General features: G+C 42.9%; 1 protein-coding gene across 5 annotated transcripts in view; it reads left to right on the forward strand.

The window, feature by feature from the left end:
• The window catches only part of KIT (KIT proto-oncogene, receptor tyrosine kinase), a 90,566-nt gene that overhangs the window by 32,865 nt on the left and 43,357 nt on the right, over positions 1–14,344 (forward strand). For 4 of the 5 annotated variants that reach the window (XM_043448033.1, XM_043448032.1, XM_043448035.1 and 1 more), the window contains exons 2-3: positions 10,529–10,798; positions 13,784–14,065. In XM_043448033.1, coding sequence (XP_043303968.1) covers positions 10,529–10,798; positions 13,784–14,065 — 552 coding nt within the window. Of the gene's footprint in view, positions 1–10,446; positions 10,799–13,783; positions 14,066–14,344 lie in introns of those variants that run through there. The other variant, XM_043448036.1, reaches the window with a different exon arrangement.

A 14,344-nucleotide genomic window follows, 5' to 3' on the forward strand; every position in this document is an offset into this window, starting at 1 on the left:
GGTGGGGATCGTGTTGCTCAATCCTGCCTCCTGGAGAAGGGCACCCCCGTTCACAGTGGGACATCCCTTCCGAGCATGGATGAATCACTCTTGCTCAGACGTCCAGCACAGTGTGGGACTCAGGTGTGGTCCCCTGGCTCCTTTGTGCATCAACATTTTTCTGAAAAGAACAGGTCCAAAGAAAGAGGGGCTTAAAAATAATGGTGTTTTTACTCTGCCTCATGCATCAGCCCTTGAGGTCAGGCAGTGGCTTCCTTGGTGCTTGCATCAGGCCTGCCTCGGGACCTTCTCTGCTGTCTCTCTTTGTCTCTTCTTCCCGTCCCTGCTTCCTTTGCTGTGCACCCTGGCTGCCTGCTCCTGTGGATATTCATCCTCCCACCTTTTCACATGGGCCCGCTCTGCTCACTGACTTCAGGAGTCCTCCCTCCCATCTCCCTGGCTCATCCCTCCCCTCCTGCCCCTCCTTCCTTTGCCATGCAGTCAGGGCTGCTCTTCTCCCACATCCTGTGACTGCAGTACCATCAGAGATTCTGCCGGGACTGCCGGGGGGTCGGGCTGGGAGGTTGGGGTGCTGGTGTGCAGTCAGGGGTGCGAATGAGTGGTGTAAGTTCTATGCCTCATCGCTGCTCCCTCCTGCCAGTGATCAATTCTGTGCTGAAGACTTTGAGACTGGTTCTCTGACCATTTCTGCTCCCCCACTTACTGCCATGAGAATCTAGCATCCTTCTAGGAGCCCCTCCTCACCATCTAGCTTGGCGTTTCCTGCTTCTTTCTTACCAATCAAGTCTTCGCCATCTCTACCCTACTCAGCCACCTTGGGCCTTGTCTCTTTCTTCTTGGCCCCTCTGTTCTTTGTAGTCTCCACTACCTTCATGGATGATTTCATGGACACCCCTCATCCCACCCGCTGACTGCCCACTGGGTGCTGATCAGTATGTCTGCGGCCCTCATCTCCCCCACTACCCCACCTCGGTTTGCAGGACCTTCTAGAGACCACCTGCTGGTCCGCATATCTCTAAATCAGTTTTATCCCCCTCTAGGCTTTTGGCCCCCTCTCTTCTCATAGGTGTAAGCCCCAAACTGGGGTGTCTTCTCTCCTTCCTCTTAACTTCCGCACTGCTCAGATCCAGCCCATCCCAAGGCCCTGTGTTCGCCCATCTCTCCTGTCCCTCCCCAAACCTGGCTTCTGTTCTCATTAGCTCCTGTCTGGATCTGGTCTCCTGGCTGTTCTTGTCTCTAGTCCTGTTCTGTCAGTACTGGCCTTCCCTGCTCCCAGAGGGGTCCCCCCCAAACACACCAGTGGCCCATCAGGGCAGGCTCACTTCCTTAAGACGACAGAGACGGGTCTCTGGCCTTACACGTCCTGATGCTTCAGGGATTCTGAGTGACACATGACTTCTGAGCATGCGCCTCACTGGTTCTGTGACATTTGCTCTGTGGCCCCTGACCTGATAGACCGTCTTCTCTGTCTACATGCAGCCTGGCCAGGTCACGCGCATTCTTTAATCCGAGCTCTAGGAATCCTTTCTGACCCCTCTTCTACCATCCCCCCCACGCCCTTTTTGCTTGTGCTTGCTTCATTGTACTGTCATTATCTGTGTGAGTCGAGCTTCCCCACTGGGCTGCTATCCCCTGCTCTGTATTCCTGGTCCCCGGCCCCACCCAGGCCAAATAGTAGAAGCTCAATTACCATTGCATCCGTGAACACACGTTTCAGAAGCGCTGGCTTTGTTTCTGAGCCCTTTTGCTGTGCCACTCATGACTAACACTCCAGCTTTTCTTTCTCTGTCTTTTGGTTTCTTTCTTTCAATAAATTCATAATCTTTAGACCAACATTGAAAGACACTTGAGTTGCTTAAAAAAAAAAAAAAAAAAGCTGTGCTGCAGGAAATCTTTGTTATTTTGTGATTTTTTAAACTGACTTTCAAATGGCTGATCATTTTACAATGGTCTATTGCTATTACTTGAAACCATAAACTGCCTTGAACATGGAAACAGATTTTGTGTAATCGCTAAATATCCTGGACCTAAAGTAGTACCAAGACCTAGCATGCAGAGAGAAAATTTCCTTTATTTTCAAAAGCTAAGTACAAATTTGCATTGTACCAAGGAAATGTTTTTTTCAGTCTCCAAACATGGGAATATTACAGTGAGAGACTTACAGGATGGTGAGGAAGTTGCGTCAGTTAACTTTTTATTCACTCAAGTCTAGAACCAAGTAGATTTAGGCAGTGAGTTCTACTCAGCTGAGTCCTTTAAATCTCTATGTTACAAAATTAAAGATAACTCTGAACTTTTCTCCTACCCCCCAGGTCCATCGGAAACAGTACAATTGTAAATTGGAATTCACATGATCCATTTAAGACTGTTCTCAGATTTACCTGTGGAGGGGCTCTTCCCGGTTGGAGATAGTCAGGATTTGGGCGGTGTGTTTGGGAGTGTGTAGTTGGGATGTAGTTCAGTTTCTTTGAAAGCTCATGTTTTTCCCCCTCTGAAAAGATGCATTTGATTTTTTTTCTGTTTTATGGTATGTATTGTAGTATAAAACAAACGTTGACAGTTACTTGTCACTGAGTGAAATTGACCTTCAAGAAGACTGTTAAGCAATCTTTTAGATGAGAAAAGCACCGCTCTGTAAGGTGACGTCCTAAATTATCTTCCCCGATCCTGCACCTCTGCATTTCCTGTATGTAGTCATGCCTTCACTGTGCGCTTACTGAGCACTTTCTGTATTCCTGGGACCCCGTGAGGCTAGAGATGGGTGCAAACCTTGCTTTGGATTCTGAGAGCTCACAGTTGAGTGGGTGGGCTGGGGTCCTCATTGGATGAACTTTTCCTCAGACACACAGACAGACAGACACATGCAAACACACAAAGTCTTCCTGGCTCAGCTCTCACAGTGCCTCCCCCTGGAGCTTTTCCTGTTCCTTTTGGGCAGAAGGACAGCTGCCTCCTTTGAGTCTTGGGACCTGTTTGTCATCTTTCAGTATTTTTGCTTCACTTGCATTGGATTTGTCTCCTTTACAAGACTGCGTTCCCCACCAGCATCTAGTTCACCACCATGGTAATAATCATGCAGTAGATCGTGTTGACACCAGTGACTTCTTAATGGTTCTGGTAGAATGGCTTCACCACTGTGGGATGGGACCATGCTGGGGCCCCCATGGCAGGGCTTCCTTCTGTTTGCGTGGGGATCCAGAGTGGATTCATGCTCTCCCTGCCACTGAGCAGGAGCAGTTTTTATGACTTCTGTGGTTTTCACTGAGCTCATACCTCCCTCCCCCAGCTCTATTCTATTTCCAGTATCATCCACTTGTTTTTCAAGCCTCATGGGTGTTGTGGGCAATTACTACAGTCCTTCCATCTTGATTTTTATCCAGTTTACTCCTATGGGGATATAAAAGTATGTCAGGAACAGTAGGATATACAAATCATTAGCTCTTTTATTACGAATTGTGGTTGAATAGTATGTGAACCAAAGAGTAGCTAAACTGCAGTAGAGCTTTGCTCTTTGCCTTTGTCACAGCCCTGCTTCCCCAAAACTAGAATAGCCTCTCTACGTGGGTCGTCTTCAATGCCATTATTTTGCCTGGTTCCTTATATTTGTGTCCAAAGAGGAGAAGGTTTTGTAATGACTTCCTTACTTTGAACTTCAGCTGTAAATCTGGCTTTTGCAGCTTCAGATATTTGGGAAGGATGTTTTGGATATTTGTGGAGGAGGACAGGTGAGACGTGTTTGAATAAACCGTTGACATGGTCCAACCACTACTGTAGGTGCTTCGGGAGCCTCCTCTGCTCAAGCAAGTCACCCCCACTTACACAGGTCATTAAGAGCCTTCTGTAGAAGCCCCGTGTGGACTCTCAATGAGTTTAATCCAAAGATTACAGAAAATAACAGGTCTACCTTGAATGGGCTTATTTTGCTTAAGAAAAGAAAGATTGATAGCTTTGTTCTTTTTGATGGAGAAGCAAAACCTTTCCTGAGTTTGGGTTGACTGATGGGCATTCTCAGACCATTCTCAGAGCTGCTGTCCTCCACACCCACAATACAAAGTCTGCAAAGTTTTTAATTTTAGCTTGGAATGCAGAATCCCCCCATGTTTGTGAATTGGAGGCCTTCTCTCACTCTTCTAGTGTTTCACCCACATTTAGCTTGAAGTACTTGTGGGTTTTTTTTTTTCCCCCAGTTGAACCACCCTTGTAGAGTGTTGCTTAGTTATCAGAGAATTGACAGCTTTCCCCCCAACACATACTCATATTTCATCAACTGACATAACATGTGCTTAGATATAAGAGATCCCTGGGTTGGGAAGATTCCCTGGAGGAGGGCATGGCTATCCACTCTAGTATTGGACAGAGGGACCTGGCGGGTTACAGTCCATAGGGTCACACAGAGTCGGATACTACTGAACAACTTAGCACACACACAATTTATATATAATATACTGTCAAGTTCAAATTCTATAAACAGGTTTGAAAATAAAACCAAAGGACTCAGATAGTGTGAGGAGAGAAGGAAAGATGGATGGAAGAAGAATCTGGTAGCCTTGAGCATTAAAGTCTCTTGGGTAGTAGTCAGTGTGATTAAAAACTGGGTTATTCAGCCCAGAGAGTTAAAGAGCTTCTGCTATGAATGCCTACTTTGTATAAGGTAGTAGAAAGCTAGGAAGAAAAGGTGATGTTCATGCCCTTAAGCCACAAATGTGTGGATTGAATGAAAATAATAACAGTGATTAATTTTTAGTGATGTGGATTTAAGATAAATTTGGGGGGCTCACAGAGGCTGCTACTGAAGGTCCGAGTGGTCAGATAAGAAAGAGCCAAGGAGGCTGAGAAAGTTTGAGGCTTCACCTGGGCCTTGATTTTAAATTAGATCAATTTTAATTATTATTGATTTATTGATTTTAAATCTAAGAATTACTGATTTTAAGTTTTTAAAAAATTGTGGCAAAATATACATAACATAAAAGGTACCATTTGGGAGTGTCTAATTCAGTGCTATTAAAGTGTGTTTACAATGACGTGCCACCATCACCGTGTCCTAAAGAAAATCATCCCAAACAGAAACTCTAGCCATCAAAAGAATAACTATCCAATCCTTCTTCTCTTTAGCCCTTGGCAACCTCTCTACTCTTTTCTGTCTCTGTGAGTTTGCCTATTACTGTACCTCATATATGAGGAATCATACAATATTTAACCTTTTGTGTCTGGCTCATTTCACTTAACATAAAGTTTTCAAAGTTCATGCTGCAGCTTGTCAGAATTTCATTCCTTTTTGTGGCTGAATAATACTCCTGTTTTGTGTATACACCACGTTGTGTTTACCTGTTCATCTGTTGATGGACAATTGGGTCATTTCCACCTTTTGGCTGTTGTGAATAATGCAGCTATGAATGTTGGTATTTGCATTCCTGCTTTCAATTCTTTTGGGTGTGGTTGAATTTTATACTGGTCAAAGAGGTTACAGGGGTTATCTTGGTATTTGTTTTGAACTGCTATTAAAATCTTGCATTGTTGACTGTTCATAAGTGCCCTTTTCCTCTCTTATTTATGCTTTTTGAGAGCAGGGACTGTCTCCTAGGTCCAGCACTTAGCAGGATACCTGGAGTATTTTCTGAATAGATCCTGGAGTTCCTAGCCCCCAGCCATCATTCACTATACTGGTTGGTCCTCAGAATGGTGGGTTTTGCCATCTGTCATATTTGGGGGACTCATTAATTAACATATGTTCAGGAAACAGAAAATAACTCAGTGTTTTTATTAGTCAAACATCATTAGGGGAGTACATTTCAAATGCAAAGGGTCCTGACATAAAACCTCATTCAGCAAATGTTTGTTGAGAACTTGCTATATACAGATTCATTTCAAAGTGTATGATTCCAGAGCAGTTTAAAAGCTCACTTGGACTAATTTATTGATATTGACTTTTAATATAAAGGTATGTATATATATGTCTGCATATTTGTGTATGTGTGTGTGTATGTATATATATATATATATATATATATTTAACATGAACCTCTAATCTTTGTGTGTGTGTGTGTGAGAGAGAGAGAACATTATAACAACACTCAAGATTGTTTGGAGAAAAGAGAATAAATAATATCCACAGCCCCGCTCTAGTATATGCTCAAGTTTGAGGGTTGAACTTATACTTTATTTTGAGAAGAAAACCCTGAATGCCTCTGGTGGTAATTATTTTTAAAATTTATTTTTTTTAACTCTAAAAGTAAAGTGTAAGCTAGTGATCTCAAATTTGGAAGCTTTTCTTTTGGTGGTATCTATAGTAATTTTAATGGATGAATCAAGCCGTTACTTTTTCTTAGTAGAGCAGCAGAATAGACATTGTCCTCCTTTGGAGAATAGGTCAGTAGACTGTTGACATCTGTTACTGGGGCTAGGTGTTTCAGAACCTGCCCTTCCACCAATCTTTTATATGGTCAGTGATTGAAGGGAATTTTTGTATAACTGTGCTGGGCTGGGGAGGGAGTACGATTTATGATCCTTGTTCTGAGGGCCCTAATACCCCAGAGTAGGAAGAGGTAAGATCTAGATGTAGACCACTATTGTGCATCAGAAGCCAAATGGGTGATGGAGCTGAAGATTTTGGAGAGTTTAGTGGGAAGAGGTGGTCGTGACCTGGAATAGTTAGAGAACAAACAATATCCATGAAGACTGGGCTTTTTTTCATGATAAGGAGGCAAATTAGTGGAGTAGTTATGTCCTGGGTGCATGGGCAGAGAGGTGGGCGTAGCATGGAATGAAGAGCTGATCCTTAGGCTAAAAGGATTGGAGAGGCAGGTTGGGTCCAAGAGGGAAACAGCTAGAAATTAACACCATGAGAGTGGTTTGTAAACTGTGCATGATGTCAGTGTTAGCTGCTGCTTGCCTCTGTTAGGGTTTTTGAGGCTGGGGTTGGGGCTGTTGAAAAAGTGTTTTGGGCTGATGGATCTCAGGGTTATGAGGCAGGAGGATTTGGGGGTGGGGTGAGTGGAGGCGGGAAGCATGGAGATCTTTCAGGAACGGATGTTCTTTCTGGACGTTGTAAATGACGCCTGGGATCAGGGCAGCAGGAGTGGAGAGGCATACAGGGATGTGTGACAGAGGCTCTGGGGAAAGACTGGTATGATTTATTGCCAAGGAGGGCGAAGTCAGGCAGAAATCTGGGAAATGATGGGCCCAGTTACTTCCATAGGAAATGAGTAAGTCAGGACTGATTGGAGGGGAAGATGAGACTGTTTTTAGAGTAATCATGTCTCGTATTTATTATATGTTTTCTGTGTGCCTGAGGACAGTTCTGAGTGCTTTCCATAACTGCTTTATGAATTAAGTGCTGTTACTGTCCCCACTTTCCAGATGAGGAAACCAAGGTAGAGATGCTTGGTAACTTTCTTAAAGATCACACACTTGCATCCTGGCAGATGCAAATCTAGACAGTCTTATCTCTAGAGGTGATTGTACTGAGGGAAGTAAATCAGCTGGAAACTGTTATATACAGAATGGATAAACAGCAAGGTCCTACTGTATAGTGCAGGGAGCTATATTCAGTATTCTGTGATAAACCATAATAAAAGTGTATGAAAAAGAATATGTGTGTGTGTGTGTATATATATATATATATATATATATATAAAACTGAATCACTTTGTTTATAGTAGAAATTAACACATAATTGTAAATCAACTATACTTCAATTTAAAAAAATTAGAAACCTCAAAAAGAAAAAAAGTCAAGTTCTTACCTAGGCTGCCTTACTGCTTCACTATAATAACTAACTGAAGAAAGAAGTACTACAGCGCACTCCAGTATTCTTGCCTGGGAAATCCCATGCACAGAGGAACCTGGTGGTTATTTCGTTCTCTAGGACATCTTCCCAACCCAAGGACTGAACTCGCATCTCTTGCATTGGCAGCTGGGTTCTTTACCACTGAGCCACCACGGAAGCCCAGATTGAAATACATTTGCAGTATAAATTCTTAAGAATTTTTGGATTAAATTGGAAGTACTTCCTTTTTAAAGGAGATACTTGAAAAACCAGCATCTTCACTTACCACTGTGCCCATTTTCATTATTTAACAGTCTGTATGACTAAAAATCACCCCAACCACTTTATTTCCATAGTCTGGTTCCACCATTTAGAGCTTCAGTCTGGGGGCACACACTTTTCTTATGTTGGTGCTCGGTAATATTTGATGACTAATTCACCTTATTGTTGAATCTTCTGTGACTCAAGGCTGCCCAGCATCTTCTGATCTGGGGTGTACTTTGCGAGACATCATGGGGCTATAATTGATGGCATGGTTGGAAGGCACCCAGATGAAATATTTGTTTGGCTAACTAAACTGAGACTGGTGATTTATACACACCTTCAGGGGTCAACTTCAACCCTTCTACAGAGCACTTTTGGGCTGTCCCTCTCCATGGAGTCTGTTTCTTCTATCTTCAGATGTCAGCATGCCTCCAATTTTTTTTTTTTTAAAACTTGTAACCTTTTAACTACTACTAAAGTTTTAACTACAGGTCTATTTCTGTGCTTTCTCCTGCCATAGCTCTCCAGGAAGAGGTCTACACTTGCAGGCTTTAACCTTGAAGCCAACAGAAATTCCCACTCAACTGAAATTGGATTTCCTGTGTGTCTTCCTAACCAGATCTGGGGACCTGTGTTCGTTCCCTTTGATCTTGCTCAGCATCTGCCCTGGGACCCGCCCACCTTCTCTTGGGAGCCTTTTGATGTGTTGCTTCCCTTGTCTTTTTTAGCCTCTCCCCTTCCTTTCTGATAGTCCCATTTAAAAAAAACCTGTCTTGACCCTTCCCTACCCACTCTGAGCTGGGAGAACGCTGCGAGCAGTACTCACTGTGTTCCTCTTTTTTCTACAAAACCGTTTCCTTGGATTATTTGATCCTGTCTTATAACTTCACAGGTACTGCTCTTTCTCCATCTGAATTTCACATCGTCCAGGTGTAGCACCTGGGAGCAGGTGTCTGCTTCTCCTGTCTCTGCCCCTTTCTCACCAGATCTCCATCTCTGCCCTGAACTTCTGGCCGCCCCTACCTCCCACCCGCCCCTTCCTCCACTGGCTTGGGCGGCTTTTGCTGCTCCTTCAGAACCCACGTCAGTTCTTGTCTCTGACCTTGTACGTGTGGAGGGGGGCACAAATCCAAGGCACATGAACCATCCCCCGCCATGATCCTGCAGAGGTGACTGAAAGCCCCCCAGGGAGCTCTGTCATCCTGGTGCCCACGCCCCCCCCCCCCCCACCCGGATCGTACGTGAGTCAACCTCTTGTGTTTTTCATGGCATCGCCACCGCTAGAGTGCTCTTTCTCTGGCAGCCTCACATCTCCCTCTTTCTCTTAAATCCTTAACTGTGAGCTCTGTGGCTTCTGCCAACCTGCGGGCAGAACTTTTCACTGATCTCCTGGAGTCTAGTTGATCTCAGGTATCTCACCGCGCACCAGTGTCTCTGGTGTCTGTCTATGATACCTGTCTGTCTGCTCTTTCTCCTCTTCTGATACTGTGGAAGTCCAGCCCACTTCTTCCTCTGTAGCCTGAAGCTAAGTCTTGTATCTGTGTTTCATTATTCTGGCATTGAACACTATGTACTTGAAGATCTGGAGTGTAAGGACTGTGTGTCCTCTCTACGTGGATTTTCTCCCAGCATCTAACAGGGTGCTTTTGCAGCTTGTAAATAATGAACAGATACTTACCTTCATGCAACAGATGCGTGTATGCACTTGTGTGCATAAGTGAATGAATGGATTGGCTGCTGTGATTTTCTAAGGTTCCAGTTTCATATTCAGAGTCTCTAGTTTTGTATCTTTAGTCTGACACTTTCCCAACTGAGCTATTTAGACACTCCTTTTAGTTTTGTATCTTTAATTTGCTGTGTAGCAAATCTCTGTAGGCATTAGGTTGATCAGGCTGCAACCCAACATCGGCTATGAAATCTCATGATCTGACCATTAAAATAAGATTTTCATTTTCTGCCTTATCATTTGAAACACAAAGATCTTTTTTTTTAATGACCATCACCGAATAAAGAGAACTGCATAGGAATAACTGAATTCACAAAGCCGTAAGAAAAGCCAAGCTCTCATGATCGTGTATGTTTTGCCTAAAGAGTGATGGGCCGGTAGTTTTTTGTTGTGCTGTTTAATCGTGTGAGGTTTTGTTTTTGTTGTTTCTAGACTGGGTGTCAGCATGTCAGTGTTATTGCAGTGGCCCATATTCAGAGCGGAAGCTTGACCCTGTTGTGTATTTAACCCAGAGAATGCCATGGCATCCAGCAAGTCTTGGCTTGCATACCAAGCGTGACCCTCAGGATTAAATGAAAGTTGCCGAAAATAACTTAATTTTCTAGATGAACTTTAGAAACTTTAAACAGAACTCTCTCACCATAAATAGCTGGGCAGCTTTGTCCTATTTTTATTGTCGAGTACACAGAAGATGGAAATCAATATTGGAAGAAGTGCTTTATTTCGCCCAAGAAAAAGATCATGTTCAACACGATTTTCGTTTTTCTTGGCAGGCTCGTCTCAACCATCTGTGAGTCCAGGGGAACTGTCTCTACCATCTATCCATCCAGCAAAATCAGAGTTAATTGTCAGTGTTGGCGACGAAATTAGGCTGTTATGCACTGATCCGGGATTTGTCAAGTGGACTTTTGAGATCCTGGGTCAACTGAGTGAGAAAACAAACCCGGAATGGATCACCGAGAAAGCAGAGGCCACAAATACAGGCAATTACACGTGCACCAATAAAGCCGGCTTGAGCAGTTCCATTTATGTGTTTGTTAGAGGTAAATGCTCAGCTTTCTTTGCTATGCTTAGAGAACTTTATATCCTGTCCTTAATTAAGGATGACATATAGATGGCTGAGTCATGGATAAAATATTACTGGCTGGGTCTAGAAAGCATAAAACACAATTTTCTTGGTTAGTTTTCTCCCACCTTCTGATACACAGTGGCTTCGGGTATGACTCCAGCTGAAGGTCTTGTAAGGCTGTGATGCTCTTCCTAATGAGATTGCAATATGGTTTAGCCCATTTGTCCTGGTGGTGTGAGTAAACCTGAGAATAAATTAGGCCCTTTGGGAAGACAGCATTTTAATGCCTTGAGATCCCAGATATTCCCACTTAGTAAAAACACTTCAGGGAACTGAAGGCCTCCAAAGGCCCCAAACAGACCAAAGCTTCAAATGAATTGACCCACTTTTAGAGAGTAAATTCCAGAAACAATTCCGTTGGTTAAGCACCCTCTGTCCTTCCTGAGTTCTTAATGGTAGTCGGTTCATTCATTTAGAAAATTGTGACCTCTGAGAAACAAAAGGAAAATGTGATGGTTGGATTTCTGTACCTCATTTCCTGTGATGAATGCAGTGATTCATCTGTGTTTGTGCTTTTAATAACCTTGTCAGAAGGAGGTTTCCTGGCATGGCCAGGGGAAGGCCTAGGGGAGGGGTCTTGTTGTTGGTGTGAAAACTAGAATACTTAAAGCTTAAGAGACATAACAAAGTTATAGGAGGGGAAATAGTTTCAGTTCTCGTCCTGGGTTTGTACCTGGCCTGAGGTTGTCACTGCAACCTCATCTGTGATATTGTGGAAGAAGATCCAATAAATTTGTCCTAGATTGTGGATCTGAACAACCTCTGAAGTCACTGTTCTTCACAGCAACACTTGGATAAGATCACCTGCTCTGTGTTCCTTATATAATTGTTTTCAGGGAGACAGAATTAGTGCACATTCTAGCTCTATGGAAGGTTAGTAAAATTGACTCTCCTGTTCACTATGAAGAAGGTTGCCATGAAACTGAAACTGCTTCTCTTTAGTTTATCTTTTACTCTTTCCTGGGTGGATAGCTGAAAAGAAATACACGTTCACAAGCCACAGCTAGCCTCTGGGTATGTTTCATAATTGTTGAGCCGCCCGTGTTCTATTCTTTGACATTCAAGAAGGTACTCTGTAATTTCCAGGTGGTAATGAAGTGTCATTCTGCTTATTAATAGGATGGGTAGACGTCTGAATAAATAGGGAAACTGCTGCATTAGCTAAATCAGTCTCACAGAGTGCTCAGGTTTTCTTTATAGGGGAAGTCACCCTCAATAACTTAGAACTATATTTAATTATTACCAGTTTAAGATGTTTAGATGCCTATATAGTTTGTCTTATGGCAGTGAAGGAATTCAGGGCATTGTGGGAACTATAGCTCAAGTGACTGAGAAAGAGTAAGTGGGAAAATAACCAACTATAGCCTCAAACCATATTTCAGCCATTATGAGATAATTTATTTGCAGAATAAATTAGTTAGGCTGGGAGGTGCATAATTCATTTAAGAAAACTCTTTGAAAATTGGTCAAAATTATATGAAAAGTAGATTTCAATTATGTCATTGATTTTTGTGGAGCACTCAATTTGCATGTGGAAAGGACATTTAAAAAACATTTTAGGGACTTCCCTGGTGATCCAGTGGTTAATATTCCACACTTCCACTCTAGGGGGCACGGGTTTGATCCCAGGTTGGAGAACTGAGATCTCGCATGCTGCAGTGTGGCCCAAAGATGAGAAAACGTTTTAAGTGTCATCTGTTGGCCCAACCGTGTGTTGGTATGATCACTACACAGCATAGAGGTGGCAGCATACTGTGGGCACAGAATGAGGTTTGTGTAGAGGCTCCAGTCGGCCTGAGGCTTTCCCAGCCCGTGCCAGGTATCCCAGCACAATGACTGATTGCACCTCTTTCACTTCCAAGTGTCCTGGGTTTGGACAGTCATGTATTTGCCACAGCATTGCTGAACCTCATACGCTCCCCTTGTGCATAGCACTTTATTTGATTTCCAGAAGTTCTATGTATGCATATCTTTCAAGGAATATGAATAGAGCACGGACCACATGTTGTTTGTACTGTATGGCCCCCTGATAGTTTTCTAGATTCTTTTCAGAAGCTGGAGGATCCTGGAGACTGTGAATTCCAGAAAGAAGGTCACTCGGGTTAGTGGAGAACACTTTCCCCCACACTACTAGATGTCATCAGGCTGCCTATTCTTGGCCTGTGTTCTTTGCAGTGTTATCTGTTTTAGGAAAAAAGAAAATAATATAATAATATTACAAATATTTATATTCATAAATATTATAACGAAACATTTATATGTATAAATATTTATATTTATAAATTTATAATTTAAAAATAAAATCTAAAATAAAAATAAAATTTTTATAATATTTATATTTATACATATTATAGTAAAATATTCCCAGAGTTTTAAGAGCTCAGATTGTGGTATCAGTCAGACCTGGGTTTGAGTTCTTTCTAGCCATTTCTGGGTCACATCACTTAAGGAGAGTTTCTAGTTTTGAGACTTTGGTTTATCTATAAAATGGTGATAATGATACCGCCCATCACATTATAGGTGTTTTGAGGATTAAATGAGAAAGGTAGATGTGCCTGACATGGTTTAAGTGTTACCTTTTCCTTATTAGTATAGTTCAGATAAATTCTACTTTTCATTTGCAAAGAATAAAGTCAGCAGTCATTTGGGCTGCTGGGGATTTTTGCTGTGAGAGAGAACATTTTATTTATTTTTTAATTTTTTAGCCAAGCCACATGGCATGCGGGATCTTAATTCCCTAACCAGGGATCAAACCTGTGCCCCCTGCAGTGGAAGTATTTGACTTCAGGATTACAAGGGAAGTCCTCCCGAAAGGCAACATCTTAGATCTTTATAAAATGTTTTCATTGTCATTTTAAAAACATGCCGTTTGAAATACTGATTGTCGGTTATGCTGTAGACCCTGAGAAGCTTTTCCTGATTGACCTTCCCTTGTATGGGAAAGAAGAAAACGACACGCTGGTCCGCTGTCCCCTGACAGACCCCGAGGTGACCAATTACTCTCTCACGGGGTGTGAGGGGAAACCACTCCCCAAGGATTTGACGTTTGTGGCCGACCCCAAGGCAGGCATCACAATCAGAAATGTGAAGCGTGAGTACCATCGGCTCTGTCTGCACTGCTCAGCGAATCAGAGGGGCAAGTCCATGCTGTCCAAGAAATTCACCCTGAAAGTGCGGGCAGGTATGGCCCTTGTTTGCTTTTGGCTGGGTGTTAGAACATCCATTGATTTAAAAGACTTCTCTTCTCGCTGTCCATCTTAGTATTAGTATGTTGATCACTCAGGCAGCTGCTCTGATCGGTTCTCCCGGCCTCAAAATAATGCCAGCTGCTTGTAAATTCTTTATTTCACAGTCCTCATACCACGTGACTGGCACAAGACCCGCCACCAGCTGGGTGGGTTTACCAGGGAAGAGCAATTAGATGGTTCTGAGGACAATCATTAAACCTACTGACATAAGG

The sequence above is a fragment of the Cervus canadensis genome, chromosome 26 (genome assembly GCF_019320065.1).
Source record: "Cervus canadensis isolate Bull #8, Minnesota chromosome 26, ASM1932006v1, whole genome shotgun sequence".
Classification (NCBI taxonomy): domain Eukaryota; kingdom Metazoa; phylum Chordata; class Mammalia; order Artiodactyla; family Cervidae; genus Cervus; species Cervus canadensis.